This window comes from Melanotaenia boesemani, chromosome 19 (genome assembly GCF_017639745.1).
Source record: "Melanotaenia boesemani isolate fMelBoe1 chromosome 19, fMelBoe1.pri, whole genome shotgun sequence".
Taxonomy (NCBI): Eukaryota; Metazoa; Chordata; class Actinopteri; order Atheriniformes; family Melanotaeniidae; genus Melanotaenia; species Melanotaenia boesemani.
Window position 1 is genome coordinate 12164606 of NC_055700.1, and position 25612 is coordinate 12190217.

Genomic DNA, 25612 nt, shown 5'->3' on the forward strand with positions numbered 1-25612 from the left:
GGCTGGAGACAGCTCACAGAATATGTAGGATGAAAGATGGATGCTAAATTAGCCGTAGATTGGGTGGCGCATCACCGAGAAAATCTGCAAAAGTTCTGTAGCGCGTCTTTAAGACCTGCAGTGTAAACGTAGTCTATTAATCACAATGTGAAATTGTGAAATTATTTAGATTATTTGTTACATTTTCTTTCCCAGTCAGCTGTTGTCTAATCATTGTTCAGAAACTGCAGCCTATCAAGAAAGGCAAGCTGCAATTTCTGAATTTCCCCATGAATATTTTACAAGAAATGGGTATGTCATTTTAAACATGCCTTTTTATACTCAGTCACAGGTTCATAATTTAATTTTATCAATCCAAGTTAATGGATTTACATGCTGTCCTATCTTTAAAAACACATTATTTTTCCACACACTAAACCTTATTATTATACACATACTAAACTCATCACCTACTGTCTGAAATCCTCTTTTTGCCTCTTTAAGACATTCTCCCACTTCAGTTTAATTTAGCTTCATTTGCATAGCAACAACAGACAAAATAGACTATTTCTTTTTTCAGGAAGTTTTAAAGATACAGTTCAATTCATTATAGTCCAACTGTAATTCAATTAAAGATAATCCATTATATAATACGCATGGGTCCAGTTTATAATAATGCATTTGTATAAGTCAGTTCATAAGAATGAACTGTCTAGACATTTCAAGTCCTTAAAAAGTTTGGTGGGCACTTATATTGACTTATGCCAAAAAAAAAAAAAACCTTTAAATGATGCCAATATCTTTCAGGGCTATCTCAACTGAGGAAAGAACCAGTGGATTGCAAACAAGGTGTTTTTGTCAGGCAGCACAAATGCGACATGTTCTGATGGAGAGGATATCTTTGCCCACTATTTTCCTCCATTCTGTAGAAACACAAAAAACATTAACATATAATCAACTATATTAGCATCTTATATTAGCTTTTTTTTTTCACTGAGAAGTTAATAGGAACTGCATTAGGGAAATTTGATTCTAGAGCGCCCTCTCTTGGATCACTAGGCACATTACTTTTAAAGCTCTGCTGCATCCATCTATGACATAAAGTACTTGGAGACCCTTTGTTTTATTGTATAGTTTGAACAGATTTAAATTCCAAATATCCACTTCCTAAGAGGAATATGTCCTTACCCCAGCTGACATTTTATCCCGTTAATAACGAATAATAAAACAATTTCCCCATAATGTAGTATTAAACAAAATTTATCTTTAAAACTATGGATAAAGCAATCACAGCATGCAAAGCACAAAAACAAGGTGGGGGGCACATCATCAAAAGCAAAAGAACAAAAATGCAAGGAAATTACCAAATTGTGTTTGTTTAACTTCAAATTAACTATGTGAAATCAAGACATGTTAGCAGAAATGCAATAAATAAATTGACAACTGTCTTCACTAATGTGATATTACAAATAAAAAAATACTGTGTTTTTATTTCCCTGGCCAGCATTTTTATGACTATGAGATCCTCATCTCCGTCCACCTCATTGCACTGCCCTGTTCCTAAAGTAGTTAAGAACAGACAACATTAATACTGGCTTTTGACTGGGCCCCATAATTTATCCTACACATTTGAAAGGAGAGGGGGAGGTGAGGGCAATTCATCCTGTTGTAATCAGCAACTTTGCCATGATATGTCACTTCATTCCACTCAACCTACGAATGATGGCATTTCAGGCCTAAATCGATACAACCTATACATTTATTAAAAAAACAGGGGCTTCAAGTACAGATATTAATACTCATTCCTTTAGCTAACAGTATTATTTTATGAGTCAGATAAAGATAAATAAAAAAAAAACTGATTTGGGGTTCAACTTGTTCTCTTCTGCTCTTCAGCATGTGAAAATTTCTGCTCCAGTAACTGCTGCCGCTGTAATGACTTTTGATAACTCTTTATTTGAACCCACTGACTGACAAACAGCAGGTGGTGTTGGTGCAGTACAACACATGGGCCATCACGTGGAGCCTTTACTATGCTTTAACCAGGATAAATTTGTTAGCAGGTCACTGAACATACTCAAACTAGTGTTTTCCTCCATTTTTCCAAATTACTTTGTGACTTATAAGATCTTAACCTACAGCAGACGAGTAACAGGTATAACTTTCTAAATAAGAGTTCAACAACAGTACCTTTCACCAGTTTCGTAAAACATGTACATTTATTAAGGAGTGTGTTAACTGTTCATTCAATTCAGGCAAACATAAATAGCATTTGAATAGGAGGAGAAAGAAGAAAAGAGCATCCATTGCCAGGAAAGATAGCAGACACTTCTCCACTTTACTTGTTGCTTAGTTACCAAAAGCATTTTTTTTAAAGCAAGGGTTATTTTCAGACAAGCAAGGAGCAAAAAAACCAGTGTTACAAAAAGAGCAGACACATTGTAAAATTCTTCATGACATTTGTAATATAGCATGATGATAAGATGACAACAGGCCATCACTAGTTTTAATGAGGGACAGGAAAACTATATGTTGCAGTTTACGTCTTAAAATCCATAACATCAAACCAGCCCTGGGGGATTGTTAGACATGTAGCATTTTTACTAGTAAACCAGTTCCCACGAAAAGTTACCAGCTACCTTTTAGGCTCAGTTTTCTGTTTTTAATGACCTTTTAACAAGGTTTTATGTGAATGTATGAATTAATTTATTTGTAAATGTTTCCGTAGTTAAAATAATTTTAAATAGATTATTTTCATGCAAAGTGTTCTGATTACAGACATAGAGGTGAAACCCCCACAACTGTATAGGTGTCACAAGTCAAAACAATGCAGGGACAAGAGGATTGGGAGTCCCCACCCAATTTGCATATTAGAGCAAATTATCCACAAACAATGAGACAAATAATCCAGTGGCTCTTATGGAGCAAAAAAGTATTTTTTACCAGGTATTTACAGTTTGGCATGCAGTAAGTGAATCCATGAAGATAGAGCCAGGTTTCTGGACCAAATATTCCTCTATTCAGTAGTCTTCAACTCATAAGTCAGTGTGTTCTCGGTCAAAATCTTCCAGTACAGAGCTTAACTGATAAACAGGACAGGTGTCAGCCAGGTCTATTGCAATAGATACATGCCAGTGTCAACATACAACACATTAGAGAGTACATATCTATTACGTAGGCAGTGGTTGGCATGCTCATGTTAGTGATAACTGGCCAATTACAATCGGTTGCCTGTCAGTCCAACCAATCTGTGTGCGAGGAGCCGTCCCTGCCCTGGAAATTAAATGTAAAAAAACTTCCTAAGATCGAGACTCAGACTGACTGAGATCCTGCAGAACCTCTGTCTCTCTGAGTCCAGCTCTGCATTGCTTTACCTGTGAGCTGAACTTAAAATAAATTTCTACTGAGTTTAAACGGATCCTCTTTTGTTTTCTGTTCTCAGGCTTCCAATCAAAGAATCGGGTTAACAGGCTGAAGCACTGAAAACCACACAAGTCAACTTTAAGGTAGTTCTATGTAAACCCACAGGTTAATTGATCAATTGTGGACCAGTACTGACATAGTCAGAGGCCTGTGTGTTATTTTCATCCTGCCATCCTTATTTTTCTGGCTATGTACAAGAAGCAGGTTTATGCATACAATGTAAGAATCAGCTCTACAAGCAGTAAATTTTCTGTAAATCTAGATTATATGGGCCAAGGATAACTCTTCATTTATAAATAGAGGTAAAGCTTATACAACACCTAGTTACCATTATGTTCACACTGAAGGAAATTTCCCTTTTTTATACTCTCCTAACATTGGGCCTATTTGTGACCATCAATAACACTGTTGCCTGTGGTTATATAGCCTGAATCCTGCTTCTTACAATGTCAGTGAAACAGTACAATGATGGCAGATGGGCCTGCTTGAGGATGCTGATGTAAGAATTTACTGGGTAGACAATAACCTCCCTGGCTTTGAGAACTAATGTCTGTAACCATGTCTGAAGGATCATCTGCGATTTCAGTGAATGGTTCTTTAAAAAGCATCAGAAGAGGATCACACTCACATGTGTGTTTGTGTTTACAGACCTGTCAGCACACCCACACACCTAATACTCTATATGCCAAATGAGCCAATTAATCACTGCAGCTCTGACACTTAATATCACTTGGCTGTTGTGGGTGTATTTAAGAAAACATTAATCCATATGGAAGTGGATAATGTCATCATTGTTCACAAACCAGACCACAGCTACTGGAAGAGAACATTTATTGATCTTAACATTTGTGTTTTGGATCAAGGTTTGGTGGTTGCTTGGTTAGATAGAACTAATGACACCAAGTAATCACTTGAGTTGAACATACCCACAGAACATCCATTAGTAGCAACAACCTTGCTCAAGTGTTTTCTGTAGGTGCCTGTGAAACAACATGTTCTGTTGTCGAGTTTCTTGTCAGCTAATCTAAACAGATTAGGCCAAATCTATTTAATTACACAAATTCCTCTGTCATTGCAGGTCATATGCAACTTACGCTGAAAGTATGCAGACTAACTAAAATGTTGGCAGAGGACCTGTTGTGGAGGACAGGTCAGGCCACTGTGATATCACATGCCCTACCTAGGATGACTTTTAAGGGGTGAAGACATTTAAAGCGTGCCTTCAGGTGAAAGGTCATTTCTGTTCCTACTCTTGTCCTGGCATGGGTATTATTATATGTCTGCTGTGCTTCCTGAGGGTCTGTAAACTGTGTCAGGAGAAAAGCCTGGTAGGCATACCCTCTGTCCACCAGCAATACAGCAGAGAATTCACATGTGAATCCAAAATGTCATCATTACAACCTCAATAATGACATTCCTGACACAGCCAGGATGTTAAAAGGGATTATTCACTCTGGGCTGTGGGCTGCGTGGCTCAGCAAGGTAGAGCGGTCGTCTTGTAACCCGAGGGCTGCCAGCTCGATCCTCTGTCCAAGTCAAGTTCATGTCGAGGTGTCCTTGGGCAAGACACAGAACCCCTAACTGCTCCTGATGGGTCGTGGTTGAGGGCCTTGCATGGCAGCTTCCGCCATCAGTGTGTGTGTGTGTGTGTGTGTGTGTGTGTGTGTGTGTGTGTGTGTGTGTGTGTGTGTGTGTGTGTGTGTGTGTGTGTGTGTGTGTGTGTGTTTTTATACTATTTTGTCAACCTAGGATTGTACATAACTAAGTCTTTATTCTTCCAAACTGTAATTTAAGATTACTTATTAAAGCATAAGCTTCACCTGTAGCCTATATCACTTTGCCTGGTACAAGTTTAACTCATTTGCACAGTTGTGCCTCTTTAGTCTAGTACTGGAATGGAGTAGAAGTTGCTATAACTCCTTTTAAAACTGAAAATATAGTAATGTTTTTTTTTAAATGTGTTTGATAACACATAAAATACTTATTAAATGTTCTAACTATGCTATTCAGCACCATGACGTGGATCTTACCTGTAAAATTGGTTTCCTTATGGTGCCAACACGTGCAGATTAATGCATGCATTTAATCAAACTGCACAATCCACACGTATAGAAATGATTAAGAAAAACGTCAAACTTTTGACAGATATGTGCCTGATACATGTATCTGTGTGGTACTGGTTAAAAGTTACCGCTAAAATATTTCCATTTTAATTCACTGCATTTCAATGAGAAAAATATAGTGGTTGCCACCGCACTCATATTTTGATGCCATCCTTAGTGGTTACTTTTGAAACAAAGATTTTTATTATGCAAGAAAGTAGTAGTACTTTACAGCATTTTTGGAAGGCTAGAAGGATTTGCTCCCCAGAATATTGATGCTTATCACCCCTTTTAAGCTTATCTATAACTGTTTTAATAAATAGTAAAGATCAATATCTCACCAACATTTTGATTTTTTTTTTAAATCCCCCTAAACTATAACCAGCTTTGCATGACAAGGTTTTGTTTTTCTATATTTCTTCTTCCCAGTAATTATCTCCCAACCCTTCAAATATATCTGCTGGCTTTAAACACTTCAGCTCATTTGACTGCAAATAAAATTTTTCTTAAGTTTAAGTGTACTTAGACTTCATTATGGGTATTTCTATGTAGCTGTGTTGTATTTTGTGATGACTGCTTTCTTTAAGAATGATAATCTTTCCCCTCTCTAGACATATTGTTCTGCCTCGGCATATAGCTCAATTTGTCCCAAGATCCCACCTGTTGTTTGAAGAGGAGTGGAGACAGCTGGGAGTGCAGCAGGGTTGGGTCCACTACATGATTCATGAACCAGGTATAGCAACCTCCTCACGCTGTCAGCCTGCTTTTTTACAGCAAAAAAAATTCCTTCCTCATAATTGTAGAAATGAATGTGCTAGAAAAGGCTATTGATCGCATATTACAAGATCAATTGAAAATAGTTTTTCAGAGCCCCACATCCTACTGTTTAGAAGATCCCCACCAAAACACTGCTGATATCATCATCTGGACGGCTCCTGTGATATATATGTATTTTAGAAATTTTCTTCGTGATTGGTAATCATTGCTTACCTTGCAATGGTTGTCATTTTCTACGAAGATATATTGGGTACATACTGCTTCATAAGGAGTGGTCCACTTATTCGAGACCATTTTCTTTTGTTTTTTGTTTGTTTGTTTGTTTCTATTCAGAAGGAAAAGAACTGCCCTGTGTTGAAGTGAGAATCAGCAAGCTGGACTGAGTTCATGATGTGATGTGAAACCTGAAAACCTCCATAGATTGTATTGATCTTTTTGTGTAGCCAAAGATTATATGTATGCAAAACCGAGAGAGGGAATATATAATCTTTTTTAAGTTATATCTCCTTAATTCCACTTTCAAATGGGTATCCACTTTTTTTTTAAATACGTGTTCCTTTCTTGTACACAAGAGTGTGCTGTGGCTCAAGTTGTGATTGTACCATGAAAACAAATTTGTGTCATGTCTCTATTCCTATAATATTTTTTTCATACAATAAATTTAAAATATGGAGCACAAGAAATGGATACTATATTCAGTATTCCTTGTAGTATTGTTTATGATCATAACTAGTGAAATCTGTAAGGCACCGTTTCCTTGATCTATAAGGCACATTAGTATAAGAAATCAGTCAAGTCAGGAAAAATGTTATGTACTCTAGAAATGTTCTAACAGACACAAAATTACAGATGGTTTTAGTGTTTCTGTGGAAAGTGCTGATGTGGAACACTAATCATAACATTCAGTGGTGGAAGATGTGTTCAGATTGGTAACACTACAACAATACAAAAACACGTCATTACAAGTAAAATCCTTGAGATGATTAATACTGAAGCATTGCTCTGTGAACAGCTTATTGTCGCTACTGGACCAGCAGTAGAAATGAACCATTTCACATACAGTTTTGTGTAAAGTAAATAACTTTTTCTTTCAGGGCTTTCATCTCAGTTTTTGGCGAGATATTGGATCATTTGCACATTTATTAGATTAGAATTATGTGGAAAGTTTGTAGGGGAAAATTAAGTATTTGGCATAGCTGTTAACAATTTGAATCTCTGAAGTTTGATCCCTACTGCTCATTGGCTTACTCTTAAACAATGTGTTTTAAAAGCATGTTACATTATCCACTGTGTAAATGTGAATTATATGATGACAAGAATGTGATGCATTCATGTAAACAGCAGATAGTGTTTATTTCTGCATCAATCAGGTATGCTGTCACAGTTTGAATGTGCAGAATATAAAGGCTTATAGTGAACAGTAAGACTAACATTTCAGTGTATGACATTATTATATTAAATACCATTTGAATCCTTGTTTTTTAGAATCATGCTCAAACATCAAAAGTTTTACTGTGGATGAAATGACAGATGCTCAATTTCTTCTATCAAAAAAGTACAAAAGTCAAACAAGGAGGCTGTGAAGAAGCAAACAGGTTTTTAAGGAAGTGAAGAAGCAAACATTTCAATAAATATCAGTCTGCCACTTCTTCACTTAGAGAATTGATCAACAGATCTCATACACAGGTTTATTGTTCCATACAAGCAGTGCTTTCAAGACATTTGTTGCAGCCCAAACATCCTCAGACTGAGGTAACCAATGAGCTTCATGCCGTTATAGACTCTGTACGCCATCATCACAACCAGGTGAACCCCTAAAGGAGGCAGGAGCTGTGAAATCTTTACTTCATGGTCCATCAAACCCCCCACCTTTTTTTTTTAGAAGTGACACATTTTTCATCTGTTTCTGAAAGTTTTAGTGTCAAAAAACAAAGGTATGGTCCACCTGGGCTGGGTACTAGTTCGCTTCCAGATTTAGCAAGTCTTCATAGCTGTGTGGCCGTCACAGCCTTCCTGCAGAGGGAAAACAGAGCTGTACTGTGCAGGTAGCTGAAGGATGCATACAGAAGAAAAAAGTTTATGCAAGGATTTATGTCTGATTGTGTGCCACAATCTTGCTAATGCACATGAAGCTATAACACTGTTTACACTCATTGAGGCAAAAAGCATCCCTGCCTTCAGTTTTGTATCTTGACAGAAACAAAATGATAACTCTCTTAGGCTAAATTTGCCTCCTTTGTTTTATTTCTGGTTTTAGTCAGTGCTAAGAGGTAGCATTAAATTTCTAAAGGACACCCTTAATGTCTGTCTGTCTAAATATCACAAGACAAATAATAATTTGAAAACAACATGCAAGTATTAGTGTTACCAGTATGTGGAGTTTAGTTAGGTGAATGTGGTTAAACATCATGTGCTATGGGAAATTTAGTTAGATGTAATTAAGTTAAAAGCTCATGGGTAAAAAGCTGCAGTGACTGCTTGTGATTCATTAGCATAAGGTTACTTGAAAGTATCTGATCACTGTTTGCAAAGCCCTCTTTCAGAGTCACTGTAGGACAGAAATCAACTGCAGAACACCAACACTGTTGTCTCAATAAATCTGAACTTTGCAGTTTTCTTATGTCCCCAAAGGGAAAGAAAAACTAACTAGCAAAGAAGTTTGACCACTCGCCAACAGCCAAACATGCAGGGCAGGTTAAAACTGGTGCAGATGATGCAAGTCAATCCAAGCAACTGCACAATTATATTTATGAGTTTGAAATACCACACAGATCGTAGACCTACCCAGGCTTTTTGCCATCTTTTAAGCAGTTGCTCATGTTCTGTGAGTGCACTTCTCCATTGGTTCAAATCCTTGGATGGAATGTTCTCATCTGTCAAACGACATCATTTATGGATATAAACCATTTAATGATCAATCTCTACAGCAGTAGCACTGACAGGCAAGCCTAGGCATTCAACTCTGTAACACTTCTGCATGTGTTAATGCTTAGCTACAGAGAAATCTCAGTTCCACAAATGTTGTACACATTAGATGTTTTCACAGCCGTGTAAAACCAGGTCCAGATACCTCCAATAGTGAGGTGGAGGTCAACCTCAGACATGTCATTTCCTGTACTGGCCTCAGCAATACATTGGTAGCGGGCGTCTTTGATCAGCGGCCCCTCTCGGAGCCAGCTGCTCACTAGCGCCTCCTTCTGACCCAGCGGCAGGCGATACTCCTTAACAGGGGTGTCCAGGCTGTGCCCATTTATTAGCCAGTGAATATGGACATCACTGGGACCTGAAATGGAAATACTTTTGTTTTTTTGTTTTATGGTAGGTCTGCTTAGGGCATTTGGTATCATGAACATTTCCAGAGGATTAAACATACATGCAGAGATTCAAAAATATTTAGTTAAAAGTTGCATGCAAATGTCTCTCAGCATTTGGACAAAATACGTTTCCATGAGAAAATAAGTTAGATTTTAATATTTTGTTTTTATTTTCAGCTTTTATGGGTTGTGTTGCATATATATGGGAAGAGCCCGAAGCAAGGCAGCTGCATGGTTACTGCTTTGCAACACCTTTTTTGGCAAGCACAGGTTGTAAATGCATTTAATTTTCTTTAAAGAGCTTCTACTTATGTGGTCTTGCACACACACCTGTGTTTAGGTCGATTCAAAGCGTTTAGGTGATAGTTTTCTCTGCAAGAACCATAGCTACACATCCAGGTTCATGATAGGTTTTTCATATACTTTTCAGCTCAGTTGCTTTTTTTTATGCAAAGTTGGCTCCACAGCCAAGTCATCAAATCAAATCCATCATTCCCTCGTGTGCAACTAAAGATAAAATCCACCCTCAGTGCTCAACAGCTGACAGTGCAATTTTACGTTAAATTAAGCACCCATTTTTATAACCAGAAAGTTTGAATTTAATCAATTTGTTTCTGAAAGTTAAGATCTTTGCACTGAAAGTTGTGTAGACGAGACAGAAAAGTTTATCTGACCGTTCTGAGAAAGTGCAGGTGTGGATGCACAGCAAGTCAGATTGATTAGATTTTGTAATAATCCTACAAGAACTTCTGTAAAGTTCTCGTGGTCCTCCAGACCTCAGTTTTACCTCCATTATTGTTAACTTCCATTTCTTTATTATATTACAAACTTAATAAGCCTAACAATGAATAGCTGTCTTGTTTTATCTTTGCTTTATGTAGGTTTTTGAATCTCAAGAAAGCTGCACAGAGGGGCTCAAATTTACTGAATAATGGGAAGGTTTTGAATCATTAAGATATTTAAAAAGCTTTGAAAGTCACATCTTGCAGTCTCTTTTAATCAGCATAAACAAGCAGCGTGCTAATGGTGGCCCTGGGATCCTACTTACAAGACCTCAAATATTTTGGTTGTGCAAACATCTGCATGATGTTCCTATTCCCCCTTTTTACCCCAGTGTGCAAACAAAACATTCATCTTGTCTCATATTTGATCTGTGCAACGTCTGAATATTTGTTCATTTTTGACTTTCTTCACAGTCAAATTTTACATGCCAACATACAGTAAGTATCCAGCACTTTTTGTTGGTATAAAAGGAGAAAACATGTAAGAAAAGAAATCATCATTGAAAACATTTGACAAAGTTTATTTTTCCCTAACATGAACCAGTCCCAAAAATTGTCCCCCTAGATTTATGTTCAAAAGGTATTTTTCATATATACAAACATATTTACAAATGTTTACAGGCACAGAAAAATCCAGATTAATGACAGTTGAACAAACTTTAATTTGTATATATATGAAGAGATACTTAACACCCTGTATAAGTATTCATCTCTAAATTTCATGTTTCTCATCCGTGTGGTTACACTTAATTTAGAAAAATGGTACCTTTTATTGACAGAACTGTGAGATCACACTGAGTCTCATTTGTGTAATTTTCAACATTCATTCATCATGTTGGAATTTAGTTCTCCACAAGTCAAAATGTCTGGCCCGCACTCACTCTTGGTTAGTTTGTGTTTGGGTAGTGGTAACATGCAAGGTAGAAAGAGGATGGAATGAGTGGAAATTAATGGGTTAAAGAAGAGGCAAAGATTTCCAAACCGAGCATGAGTCCCTGAGTGAGGGAGAAGTCTGAGGTGTAAGCTGAGTCAAAGTCACAGGCACCACTCACCCAGGGCAAGGCAGAAGAGTAGGAAAGCCTCCTGGGCATGAACTCCCCATGCCTGGTCCTTCAGCAGGGGAGGCAACAGTCTCACCTCTGCCTCTCGAGTCCCCACATTGTGGGGCTGGGTAGAAGAAGAAGAGGAAGAAGAGGAGGATGGGAGGGCAGAGCGAGAGCGAGAGCTACTTCCAGAGGAGAACGGGAAGGATGAAGTGTCGATAGGAGAGGCAGCTGTGAGAAGGGGTGATGGGGGAAAAAAAGGGTTGAGAATAATCTAAACAAGTGTGTGACATGCAAAGAAAACTAATGATCTAAAAATCCGAGCTGGTGCAATAAATAAAAAAAGAGGAAAATTCACTACTACTTATGGAATAGACAAAATGACATTACCACAGATCTGTCACCTTAAATAATGAAATGAAAATGTTAGAAAACTCAAAGTTTAATAAAAACAATAACAAAAGAAAAACTTCAGATTTTTCCAGGGCTCTATTATCAAGCTTCAGGTCAAACTGTACATTTCTATTTAATAAACAGATTATTTAATAAAGGTTAACACACAGGATTCATCAGGAATGTCGCCTTCACAGGTAGGAATAAAAATTAAAAAACAAACAAGAGTGCAGCAGTGCTACTTCTCACAAGTCAGTGGTTTGATACATTCCAGTATTTAAATCCAGCCATCTGTCACATGTCCACTTCTATTCCTCTCTCCTGATCTTCAAATTATCCATCTGTCACATGTCCACTTCTATTCCTCTCTCCTGATCTTCAAATTATGCCACATCACACACCATTTGGCTGTAGATGACAACACTGTACGACAAAGCAAAGCTATAACAAACAGCAACTCTTCCCTGAGAAATCACTATAATGCTGAAGCTTTTACAGCCAATTAGATAGCAAAACAAAAAAGATGCAAACACTTCAAGAGATTAATTGTCACTCAGGCTATACAGAAATATCAGTCCAATTTGGAAAACATCAGAGTAACTTACCAATTTGGTAAACAATGTTTCCAATTTGGAATGTAAGAAATAGCTTTTCTTGCTGGACTAAGCTGAAAGTATGAGAATCATCACCTTAAATCAGACTGCAGGAGTTAAAGCTTCACAGCTAAGCAGGATGCTCAACTTAAGCCTCATGATGATTAAATTGAGCTTGATGCTATACACTGGACAAACTTTCATACAGATGTGAGCTGTGCAGATGCAGCCAGAGTGTGACCTACAGCTTCAGCACAGAAAACAGTTTATAGCTAACAACAAGGTTCATCTGCATCTGCAAACTGGATGGACTGAGAGTCACAGTCCACATCAAAAGGTTTCTCCTGTGATGGGCTGTCGCCTCCAAAGCTATGAGAGGGCACTTGGCCGTTGCCGCACTCTGGCTCAGTCTCGTACCCAGTGTCACGGAGCGCCCGCAGGTTTTGTGTGGTTTGACTTCCGTTCTGCATCGGCTGTTCAGTCATGTTGATTTTGTCCATGGCAGATGCTTCCATCAAACCCGCTTCGCAGGCTCTGTACTCAGGTTGATGGGCGCTCTTGTGGCTGCCCAGCAGAGCAGCTCGCAGTCTCAGGCAGGGAGCTGGAAGGTACTGCATGTGACAGTTGTACACCATTGCAGCCAAAAAGAGGAGGAAAAACAGTAGAAAGAGGAAGAGGAGGGCCATACTATTGTTGTGCTGCAGATATTCAGCTGAAGGGTCCTGGCTGTCTGGATGGGGAACAACGGAGTTTGGGGGAAGGTACTGCTTTGGCTGGAACTTGATTGTGCTGCTGGGAGGCGGGGTTAGTGATAGGTCAGTTTGGGGTGGGGAGGTGAGGACGACTGCAGCTGTGAAGCTGGCCGAAGTTAGTAGGACTCTGTCTGTCTTAAGATTACCTTCAACTGCATGCGTGCCACTTGTCTCCTGGTTGCCGAGTGTGGTGGCCACAGGGCTTGCCTGAGGTGGGGGCCTGGGTGGAAGATCCAGACTCAGGATGTATCCAGCTAGGAGGCGGCTAAAGTTCTTTCCAGCAGCAGGGGCCCATTCCACAGACCAGCATTCATAGTAACCTTGATCCTCGGGAGCCACGCTGTAAATGAGGAGCCCATTTTCAGCTATGAAGTGGAAGCGAGAGGCCTCAGTGAGAAGTGAGCCATTAGATTTCCACATCACGTGGGCCAGGTTGGAGTTTATTAGGCACGGCAGATCAGCAGAGCTCCCCAGTCTCACAGTCACACGCTGGTAGTCCTTCTGAGACACAGCTGACACTAAGAGGCAAACAAGAAGAAAAAATTACTTTTGGATCTAGTATTTCCAGTAAGGTCTAGTAATAGTTTTTCTAATAGAGGGCAGTGATCCATCAGGATCAGAAAGTGTCTGACGATAATAATGGTATGTAAACTGAATACCCTAATTTCTATTTAGTTCCATTATCAACACCTACAGCAAGACACTGAACTATACCGTGGAAGTAAAAACTAATTCTGTCCACTTTCAATTCATGTTGTGAAGCATGTTGCACCCTACCTGAAGGACACCGATCTGCATCCCCATTCAGACTCTGGATTAGCCTCCTGCAACAAAAGTATTTCTTTAATGAGTGTTAACTAGACACATACGCCATCGACATCTAGCATTACACAGTAAAGCACGTCAAACTGGAAGGAATATCAGAGCAGATCTCATGACCATGACAATAATGCATGAGTGGAGTACTGGTATGGAGAAAGATGATAAAAAGGGTGAATGTTGCAAATCCAGCTTGGTGGAAAGTTACCTGAACTGCTGGCTGGAAGAATTAAGGATATTGACACAAGCGGCATCTTTAGGGTCCCATGCACAGTAGGGGTCTCGTGCCAGGATGCAGTCATCACAGGATGAATACTTACTGCAGAAAGCTGTTGGTGACTGGACGACACCAGAGTCTGAACCAGCATACAGGGATTGTGTCTATGGAAGTGTAAACAGGCAGAAAGCATGCACATACATACGTTGTTATTAAGCAAGACATAAGCTATGTTTTAATATGACTTGGATGAACCCTTAAACACTAAAAAGATTTTCGATCACTTTAAACTATTGAGCAAAGATCACAGATTTCAAAACAGCAACTTTCACAGTACAACAATCTAATGAGATTAAAGCTTGCTTGTTTCAAATGCAAATGTTTTCACTCTTCTGTTTCATGGTTTCTCACTCTGGATGGGTTGTCAACAAACTTTTGTACCCCTCAATATTTTGGCCCAAATACAAGTGGAAAAGTGCTGCTCTCTATAACTGTTACAGCCAAAATACAACACTTACCTCTGGGGAAAGAAGCAGATTTTTGATGGGTTCAGAGTTCCTCAGAAGCTGAATTTCCTCCACAATATGAACCTCTCCTTCAAACAGTACCGACTTGTGCAGAACACCTTTATCTAAAAGGCACAAATGGAAAACATCAATTATTTAGTCAAGGAAAGCTGTTAAGATGTGGATTTTTAGAGAGGTTTATTGACAGACACTGAAATATCTGGGATACAGATGAGCAAACCGGGTTAATAAACCCAATAATGTAGAATTGAAATGGGAGCTCTATGCATGCATCACGGTAATAGGTGAATTATTACCTGTCCCAGTGAAGATAACATCATAAATGTTCTTGTCAAGCGCTTGCACCCTCTCCACAACAATTTGAGTGTAATTGACATCTTTGGTAATGAGGCGAGGCCTGTTGCCGATGGGCAGGACGGGATCCTCCAGCAGGGGGTGGTCCTTAACAAACTGAAGGGTTTTGTCCGGCAAGTGGAGTGAGCTACTGATGTTCTGCTGTCGCATCAGGTTGTTAATGCACTGGTGCAGAAAAAAAGATAAGGACAAATATTTAAGATATATGAAACAAAAAAAAAAACATGTGCCCATTATTTCATGTAAGTAATGTGAACCTTAAGATAAAAAAATAATGATTAATCATGTTTAAAGTACTTACTGCTCCAGGACGTGGAGAAGGTGTGATGCCATTGTATCGTACCCACTTTGTGTGAGATTGCTCCACTGTGGCTTTCTGCATATACTTTCCCTTAGAAAAGACTTCTTCCACCGTGGTCATGTGGTAGGCGCACACAGCGGACAAACCCACATTTCCCCTGCAGGATTGAAGGCAGGAAAAAAAAAAAAACAGAGAGAGAATGGTGAGTTTAAGGTCCTGCATCATACTGTAGAGTTGCAGTGAACATTGCTTTTTGCTAGTTTATGACTTTAAATTCCTCACCACTGAGAGGTGAAGACGCCATAGAAGACCGTGTCGCTCCAGTCGCTCCCCTTCAGGATGAAAACGTCATGCACCACATTGAAAACGAAACTGAGCTCAGGCATAGAGCACACCAGCTTGGCTTTCAGAAAGGATGTCCATTTTTTCTGCAGAGTGCGCTGCCCCCCAAGATCCCCCTGTGAAGGAATATTGCAAACAAAAGGCTTTTAGGAAAATCAGAGAAAATGAGGCTAATCAAAAGAGAAAAAAAAGAGATGGACTAGCAGATTTTGAGGTGGTGCAAGAGCATCATTTAAATGGGAGGAAATCTCTCACAGTCAGGCTTTTCATTGTCATGTTACAGTCTCATTTTACTTTTATAAGCTCAGGTTGACTTTCTGTTATGTTTTGGGGGATTTTCAGAAATAATATTCTTGAAACACATTAAAAGTCGTAAAGAACCATAACATAACGACTGGACCACTTACTAATATTATTTGTAAAGGACAAGCCCAATATTCAAATGTCCCACCTTCTATGTAGAATTAAGAGTTATTATTCGTTAAGTCTGGAGCAAATTTCTTTTCCTTACATCATAATGTTAAAGTGTATGCCTTGTCGAACCAATGTCTCAAACAATCTTATTTTTCCTCATTGACATGTGAGCCGAGCTCTTTTATACCCAAGCCAAAGATTATGAGCTCAGTTTAGATTAAAAGAAAAGGAAAGGAAAAAGAAGAAAGATATGCACCCAAAAACAACAGGAGACAAAGGCTAAAGAGGGATGCCGCTGGTATGTGCAGATGGTGTACTGACCTTACAGACGCGAGCCACACGGGGGATGAGCAGCTTGCCAAAGAATTCATATTCTACTGACACCTCAGTGAAGAAGTAGTAGATTTTGTCATCCTCACCATCTGCTTTGTTTTTCCCTTCTCTGATCACATCAGCAAAGACAAAACTGGGTTCTGCAATGAGTGCAAAGAGGCCAGACAGACAAAAGGTGTTAGGAGAGACACTTAAGACAATTAATTATGAAATCCTCTCTATATTTTCTTCTTTCTCATTTACAGAGAAACTTTGAGGATTGAGCCCAAGTTGTCCCAATTTATTTTTACTTTATTTTTCTGCCACAATGACCAGAAACTAGTTTAATTTTGTTGGTCCAGTCATTTAGAAGTCAGTGAGACCAATTCTGTGGCCATCCTATGCCATTGTAGCCCATGACGAGACATGTGTCACTGATTAAAAATAAGAAGCCGCAAGATGGATGCCTCTGCTGACAAAAAACAGGAAGAAAAGACTTTTCATTAAAACCACGTCATTTGGAGTTTGCTCATTAGGAAAGATTTTAAAATGAGAGCAGTGCTTCAACTTGAAATGGAATAAATTGTAAACTAAGAACAAGATCAAGGCTTGACTGGTTTCCCATACAGAACTATTAAAATGTGTCAATACAGTCTTGCAATTGGTTAAAGCTCAACACCTCTCATATATTGTCCCAACTCACCATTGAGCCATGATGTGGAGTACTCAGTCCTCAGCAGAGAGTGGGGTGGGGAGTATCTGGAAATAATTGGTTCACTTCCTAAGAAATTATAAGCTGTCCCAGAGTACAGCTCCCCATCTGATGGAAAATACAGAGAATAAAGCAAAGTAAGTTTGCCATCATGCAGAAAGAGATAACTGGAGTTTGTTTCTTCTTTTACAGACATGCTGACAGCCAAAGAGATAAAACTGTCCTCAACTCACCGACCATTACAGTGGTAAAGCTTTGTGAGGGGTCAAAGGAGCACTTCCCTCTGCCATCTTCAGGCTGACCCTCCAAAGAAAACTCACCAAGATTCTGAAAAAAGAGATCACATACAAGTTAAAGATCATATGGCTGATTGGCAAGTCCTTACAGTTGATTGTGTGAGCAGTTTAGTGTTTTGACTAAAGGTAGGAAAGAGCATTAACCTACCAAGTAATCACACTGAGGTTGAAAAGCATGTGTGCCACAGACATAAAGCCGCTCATCGTCTACAACTTGGAGCACCCGAATGTAGTTTAGACAGTCTCTCTGAAATGCAACAGAATTAATTCATTCTAGACTAGAATAGATGTTTTTGGCTCTGCTTTAACAAATAAAATATGTTATCGAACCTCTTTTGATTTCCCTTTGAGCGTGCACATTGCCATGGGTTGCTCTGAAACCCTCCACAGAACCTGAAAACAGCAAGAAATCCCAAAAATTATTTTAAAAGTTTTTATTATTATTCCTTTTGCTACAAGTGTTACTCCTAGTTGAATACCTTCTTGTTTCTGATGGTCACATTCTTCTTACTGAGCTCAAAGATGGCCTCCCTCGCTCCCACATACAGCGCATCTCTTTCCTCATTAAGCAGTAGCGTCGAGTAGTTGAAGATGCCCGGCTCTGAAAACTCCATCAGATCTAAATCTGAACATATAAGCCATTTAAAAAAAAATTACATTTGCATCCAGATTAAAAAAAAAGTATATATTATATATATATTTTTTTCTTCTTCTTTTTTTTTTTTTTACATCAACATGAAATGTGTGTGTAGGTAAAAAGTTACAACCCACAGGTCTGTTTCTTTTAAGGTCCTGAAAGGAAACCAACTTCTGAGCATCAAACAGACAAAAGATGGCGACTAGTTGGTGACAATCTTTAAACATTCAGCATCTGAGAGTCACATGTTTGCATTAGTGTTTCTGGGACCAAATCAAAGCTAAATGAGCTAAACTTTAATCATGTTTCTTTCTAAAGCAATAATACGATTTCCTTCATGTCACCAGTGATTTGTATTTCTTCTGATGTCTCTATAACAAGCGGCTACGTGTGAGGCATGGAGGAGAATGAATTTGTGCTGTTGTTGACTAAGATTTACCACTTTCCAGATTGAGTCAAATCAGTGTTGGGAAACAGATGAACAGCTTCAGCTGGCTTAGTGAAGACTTTATATTTTTAATGCTCAACTGAAATTGGGAAATGCAATTTAATTGAATAACAAGACAACTGACTAGCTGAAATAAACTGCTTCCAATCAGTACTAATTACTACTGGTGGTACTGGTTATACTCAACCTATAAGATAATAAGTGCAGAAAACCCAAACCTCAAAGCTTTTTTTAAAAGTCCTAATAAATAATTTTCTTGATTTTGACCAATGTTATTCCAGGGGAAATGCACACAACATTCAGTTTTTAGTATCTGGGAAAGTGACTAAGAACAAGGAAATATGGAGTTAATCTTCTTTGTAGAAGACAAAGACATCTTTGTAGGTGTCTTTTATTGAAAAACAAGATCAAGATAGATAATGACAGTTTTGTTGTTAAGACTGTTTCTGCTCCTCCAAATGACCAAAAACTGCAAATATCAATCATTTTTGCTGAGTTAATAGATGCAGCTTGTACTAAAAAAGCAGACATGAACGCCGACTCTCTGTTGCGAAACTCAGTACATAATGTCGTCGCACAAAAAAAATTAAAAGTTTGATTAATGGCAAATTTGTGTTCGGGTGGTACTGTGCCAGGTGCATGTGGGATCAGGTTGCAGATGCAGGTCATAAATGCCACAATGATGACGGCAAATACCATTACTGAGTGCCTGAAACTGTGACTGAAACTGCTAGAAGAGAAACTGAAAAAGATGAGCTTCTCTCGTCATTCTCACACAGAGATCGAGTTACTCAAGTTATTCCTGTAAATGGTGAGGCAAACATAAGTCTAATGTCAGAGCTTGTGGTCAAGCTCAACGCCTCACCTCAAAATGAAAATAGGAAAAAGATTAAATGAGGTATTGTACTGTTAACTTGAGACACTGAGTTGAAACTTGAGACACTGAGTTGAAAGAGTTTTGATAAATAAAAATTTAAACAGTGTGACGGTTCACTTCCTCCTGTGCCATCAGAACAAGTTTTGTTTTTTTTTTTGAAGAAGAACTTTTACAAGAGAAAAGGGATGTGGTTTGAGCTTAAAACAGAAGTATAAAGATGCTTTTAGCCCATTTACACATATTTATTTAAAATTTGACAACTTGACATATCTTTCAATTCCATAAGTAACCACCATAATAATCACATTAATATTGGTTTGTTTTTGCACTTATAATACATTCCTATTTTTTTCCTCTTGGTGTCATAATAGCTGAAATTAAGACAGCATAAAGTCTTACCCTGCTGCTTCCAGGAAGTTCGTGGCACGGCATGGGGTCCATGGGTGGAGACCTCCAGGAGCAGCCCCAGAAACACTCCCAGCACACCAAACCCCATATTAGACTCTGACAGCTTTGGAACTGTTAAGTTTCCCCTGCAGGAACACACAAAGGCATTATTGAAACCTGCATTAACAAAGCTTTTTACAGAGATACAAATTTCCTCTTAGGCTGATCTTATCACGCAGCAAAAACAATAGATGTGACACACATCAAATCAAGTTCTTTCAAGCTTGAAAACTGCAAGTCAGATGCATCCGCCCCTTAAAAAATATATATAAAAAAAAGTTACACAGCATGTCACATGCGTTTGGATAAAAATCTGCATCTCTAAAAATCTGGGCTATTTTTTCCTGCGTGATGATGACGACAATGACCATAACGATGACAGAACTCCTGGTAGCGATCAGCTCTTATCAGATGGAGGTGTCCTTTTCCATTTGTCAATTTATGAAGCATCCTGCCCTTAACAGCTTTGGCCTGTTGCATTCACCTCAAGATGAGTCTGATACAGACTCCATTAACTGCTTTGTGCCATTATATAAGCACTTAACCTATCCAGACCCACTTCCAGTTGTTGATGTAGTCACGTTTTATAAAAACATATGCTTCACATTTATCTATAGATCTAACTATTATGAAAGTACAAGTTTTTCTCTTGTAGTGTTGTTTTGAAAGAACAAATTTTTAAAAATCTAAAATGCTTTCTCTCTCCCAGGAACATACCATGCGTCTAGCTGGTAGTTTTAGGTCAACAGGAAAGCCAGGGTAAAAAGCATAAGCTTTAAAGCTTTAGTAAAATATTATGTTAAAATCTCTAAATCTGTTCTCAATCCTGCTTGTAAAACATGGCCAAATTTACTGTTACACTAGAGGGCACTTACAAAATTATCTCTGTCAGTATTCATGACTGTCAAATAAATTCATTGTGTCACAGAAAGGAGACCAATTACCTTCTTCTACTGTGTTATTAACATTGAGAAGACCTCAGCTGGGAAGGTGATTAACAGACATAATTCAATTGTAAAGCTCACATACTTCTTTTCTCTTGATCCAATCATGTGAATGCAGCAGTGTTTGAGGGTGTCTGCACAACTCAAGCTTTGCACCCAGCTTTGTCTTTTGTTTAGACATGGAGGAAATTAACCTTTACAGCCATGTTCCTCCTGCATGTTGCATTTGCTAAAGGTTGAAGTTGTTGTAATAAGCAGACGCCAGGTGGGTCTGACTGGTCAGGTGGTTTGTGAGCACTTCTCTCAGAAAGTAAACTGATCTGGCACAAAGCAGGTTTGTCTGGTTTTTCAAAAGAAGAAGTATCTGTGCAACACCTCCAGAAAATGGGCGGATCAGCCGTATGAAGAACACAATTCAAGGTTATCAAATGTCTTGTGAAATGAGTTTTAAGTCAAGAAGCTGGGGGTAAAACAACAACAAAACTACAAGGAAATTGTGTATTTCTTTAGTGCATCATTGGGTTATTGTTCCTCCCATAAATCTTTTTTTTCCATCCTGAATTACAGAGCACATTTAAGATCACAGAACAGATAAATCATTGTCATTTACTTTTTAATGATCTGGTGCCCTCATTATGGCTCATTCCACTCAAATATAGGTTAGTAATCAGTCACCCAGAAGGGGGGGAGATATAAGGCACAGAACAAACAATCAATGGGATCCAATGTAGCAAGAAAAAAAAGAAGAGTAATGATAATTGGATATTGATTTGATTTTAAATGAGAACAACTTGCCCCTTGGGCCATGACCCCTTATATTTGTTCTAGTGGAAGATTCCAATGGCAAAATCTAGTAATTCCATCACAGCTTCAGGCCTAACCATGGACCTCACTCTGCTAAAAGGGGGGTCAAATGCACAAGGACCTATTGTTTACCAAGGATGAGGGTAGCCTCCACTCAACTCCATTCCACCCCCCCTCTCACATCCACGTCATCACTGCAGAGCAGGCAACAATGAACAGAGAGCAAAGGAAAGGCACTTCTCCCTCTACTCCACTTCTTCTACAGTGTTGCCAGCTTAAATGCCAGGGAGGCTTAGCCATGAGGAAACCCTGAGCCAAACTAGTCTTGGTTAAGATCACACACAAGCCCATGAGATGTGGGCGCAGCCCATAAAGAATGAAACACTAACTGTCCGATGACAGCAGCAGAAACTGTTCCTGTCAAACAAATAGAAATGACAAAAATAGCTACAGTGTGAATGGATAACAATACCGAAGCTATGACGAAGAACTCCAAGTAGACAAAACTGCTCTGTTTTTAGTCTTGGGAAAAAGTTATGCCACATTTCTTAACCAACTCTCACCAAGTGTGAACTCCTGGTACCCTCTATCATGTTTGACCATTTCCAGCTTTAATTAGGGCAAAGCACAAGTTTCAAAAACCTTTGAAAGTCAGGATTACAGTAACAGAGAGAGCATAGTGGCAGCTTCCCTATGCTGGTGAGAGATTTAGGAGTGGCTGTACTGGCCTGGGATATTTAAGACGGTAACCATGCTGGCAGGTCTCTTTGAGCCCTTTGTGCTCCCCTCTCAGCTCCTTTGGCAGGGTAGGGAGTTGACACCTGCTTGGGGCCTTGGGGTTCCCAGCACTTTAATGTTCACTGGGCGCAGATACTGGCAGGCTGCCCACTGAGGACAGGGCACAGAGAGGGGGAAACTGGAGCTCAGTTTATCTTTGCCCGTCAACCTTGACAATCCTACAGAGTACAAAAACATTTTTGCCTTTTTCAGCTCTCTGTATGCTATTATTAGTTTAAGACTGGTTCAACAAATGATTTTGACCACTATCCATTTGTTGAAAGTGTGAAATTTTCTTCCACTTAAAACAAAAAGTGGCTACAATGGCTGTTGTGTTTGCAACTAAATCCATGACATGAATGTAAATAGATGTTAAAATAAAAAGGGGAAAATAATCGTCAGTTTAAGCCTTCAATTAAAGCCAGAGCAAACTCCCTGGAAAAAAAAGACCAAAATAACAGGATACAAAGAGCGAGTAGTCGTTGCAAACATGATTTAATGTATTCAGCAGGTGTAGATGGAAATCTCAGTAAAGCAAAGTTTGGGATGTAGTTTTTATGTGCAAAAATGAAATATCAATGAATCATCCAGATCATTCCAAATTATCTGACTTTCATTTAATTCTCTTATGACATGGCCAGCTGTAGCAATTTTACTACTTGCCACTTAACTTCCATTGCAAAGATGCAGAAAAGCAGCTCAGCATCCTGTCAGCAGAGTGGGGAGAGTATCCAGAGCGGAATGGAGGGCGATGTGAGGATGTAGGACATTCAGCGCCTGCCAATGTCTCCAACCCCGCACTGGCTGCATTTCCCCTGTACTCCCTCATTATCAGCATCAATGCACAGAGATGCTCTTCTTTCTTTGGCTGCAGCATGCCAAGAAACTGCAACTTTTCTGACTCCATCTGCTATTATACCAATGTGCCCAATGCAGAGACACTTTGCAAAAACAAAACTGTTATAAGCACTTCATTTCAAAGAAAGACTGACATCTGTATGGTGTACTGTGCTGCACACCGACTTTTTCCACTTTTTTCTTTAGAGGTTGCTCATCTCATGTAAAGTTATTATTCAATTAAATACCTGGAGACATTAATGGTAAAAACACAAAGTCGCTACGCAAACTACATACCCCACCATCTTATAGACTTACATTTATCAGTGGTACAGTACCCACCCAGCTGTGTGGACAGTGATAACACTCCACCAACAGCTCATAATTGGTAAAGCTACTACATAAAAATGTTTTAAAAAAATCATAACTAGTTATGACAAAACAATCATGCAATTGTTATTAGTATTAGATGTTGATGCATAAATAAAGTTCTGTTGACGGCAATCATTATACAAATTAATCCTTCAGTTAAACGGCAAAAAGATGTTAACTGCATTAGAGTTATACATGACTGTCAAATCACCACTGCTGTCTGGTTGCCAATACTTTAATTCTTTATTATATTAATTATTTTTATCTTGAAATGATCAAAATTAACTTCAAACTACAGATAATCTACTTGTTACAGATGTATTAATTTTGCTCCAGTATCTCAAAAACTCAAATATTTATATAAAACAGATTTACGTGAAAGGTTTTTGCAATTTGATATATATATATTATTTTATTACACTATTGGATTATATTGTTTTGCCCATTTTAAATACATCTAAGCACCTTTTGCTGATAATACTTTCTTTTTAAGCCTCTGGTTGTACATTTTTGGTAACAAAGCTTTGTATCTGAAATAAATAAAGAAGGTAACCATACTTCATGAGAAACAAAATACCACAGAGGATGACACACTGATGTTGACAGATGTCTGTCCCAATGCTATTTACAGATTAATGGAGTTTGCCTGCAGATGTGGGACAGTTTTAGTGCGCAGAGTTTCCTCACGGGTGCACGCAATACTGGCAACTGTGGGCATCAAATCCCTCCTATGAGACCTAACAGGGATCAAGAATCTATTCCAAAATATTACTATGAGCATCAGAGCTGTGAGCTACATTTGAATCAGGCAGACCTTCTTTTTTTTTTTGAGTATAGAGAGCCAAGACTTTACAGGAACCTTACTATTGGCTAAACTACTGACAGCAGCTCCAGCTGACCATTAAACTTCTGATGCTCACAGATATATTTAATCTTTCTTGCAACTACAAATCAACATATTTGCCATCAGATCGAAATTTTTAAAAGTCATGAAATAGTTTTTATTTGTTTGTGTTTTGATTTATGCCAGATAACTGCATTACCCAAGGGGCTCTGCAGACAGCAAGTCAGAGATTTAAGTGTGTTACGCTAATATCTGCTAATGTAGCATTGGGCTGCCAGCCTTAAGCAGAGCTTAAATCACTGAGACAATTCATCTCCATCTGGAGCCAATTATAATTTTTCCTCCACACATGCAGCAGCATTCCTAAATGTCTAACAGATTCCTGTGTAAAACGTTTTTAAAAAAAAAATCTTGAAGGTTTGATCGATACACAACAGTTAAAACTGCCGTTATGGTTTGTAATTCAGAGGATAGGCATCGGCCTCTAACTGAGACGTGCAAAGCCACTGAGTCAAAGCCCCATAATGTTAACAAAGTCAGCTGAAAGCCGGTGAACAGCTGTGCGACCTCCACTCTGCAGCTGGCTAGTGGTCATAAAAACTGAAACAGATGATGCAGCACTCATCAAACATTATTCATGGTGAGCTCACTGGATGACAGACAGGAGATCAAGTTCAACTTTTAAAAAGTCAGATCGTGGATTAAAAACTTGATCGGCCACATTCACAACATTTAAGGTTAAATGCTGATTAGATGTACTTTCTGATGAGCACCAGGGTGGAAACAAGTGGTTTCTACTACACTGAGATGTAGTACGTAAATTTAAATTGCAGGTAACCCACCAATGACAACCCAGATGGCTAAATTGAGTAAGTAGAAGAGCTCGTGTTAAGGCAACACTATAGAGGGGATATAAAATGGAAACCCTGCTATATAATTACTAGTTGTTTGGCCCCTGTTGAGCTAGCATGTCGACATAAAGTGGCCACAGCAAAGGCAAATGACGGGTCAGGTCCAGTAAAGGGTATATTTAGTCTACCGATGGCAAGCTTTTTAAAAACAACACACCCTTTCCCTGAGTCACATGGCTCTGGAAGATCTGAAAAACTTCCCTATAAACATGCAGACAAGTGAAATAAGCTAACTAGAGGATTAGTGTGTGGTGTTCCCCGT

The 25612-nt window shown here is 38.8% G+C and overlaps 1 protein-coding gene across 11 annotated transcripts in view; it reads right to left on the reverse strand.

Moving 5' to 3' along the window:
* Window positions 1–7863: 7863 nt before the first annotated feature.
* The window catches only part of sema4d (sema domain, immunoglobulin domain (Ig), transmembrane domain (TM) and short cytoplasmic domain, (semaphorin) 4D), a 36314-nt gene continuing 18565 nt past the window's right edge, over window positions 7864–25612 (reverse strand). For 5 of the 11 annotated variants that reach the window (XM_041969930.1, XM_041969935.1, XM_041969931.1 and 2 more), the window contains 14 exons: window positions 19814–19947; window positions 17932–18077; window positions 17783–17845; window positions 17601–17699; window positions 17390–17483; window positions 17148–17264; window positions 16454–16605; window positions 15659–15834; window positions 15377–15533; window positions 15018–15240; window positions 14713–14825; window positions 14186–14358; window positions 13936–13982; window positions 11511–13676 (listed from right to left, as the gene is read on the reverse strand). In XM_041969930.1, coding sequence (XP_041825864.1) covers window positions 12679–13676; window positions 13936–13982; window positions 14186–14358; window positions 14713–14825; window positions 15018–15240; window positions 15377–15533; window positions 15659–15834; window positions 16454–16605; window positions 17148–17264; window positions 17390–17483; window positions 17601–17699; window positions 17783–17845; window positions 17932–18077; window positions 19814–19947 — 2692 coding nt within the window. In that variant the 3' untranslated portion in view covers window positions 11511–12678. Of the gene's footprint in view, window positions 8295–9065; window positions 9155–9351; window positions 9579–11429; window positions 13677–13935; window positions 13983–14185; window positions 14359–14712; window positions 14826–15017; window positions 15241–15376; window positions 15534–15658; window positions 15835–16453; window positions 16606–17147; window positions 17265–17389; window positions 17484–17600; window positions 17700–17782; window positions 17846–17931; window positions 18078–19813; window positions 19948–25612 lie in introns of those variants that run through there. The other 6 variants (XM_041969934.1, XM_041969938.1, XM_041969941.1 and 3 more) reach the window with 6 other exon arrangements.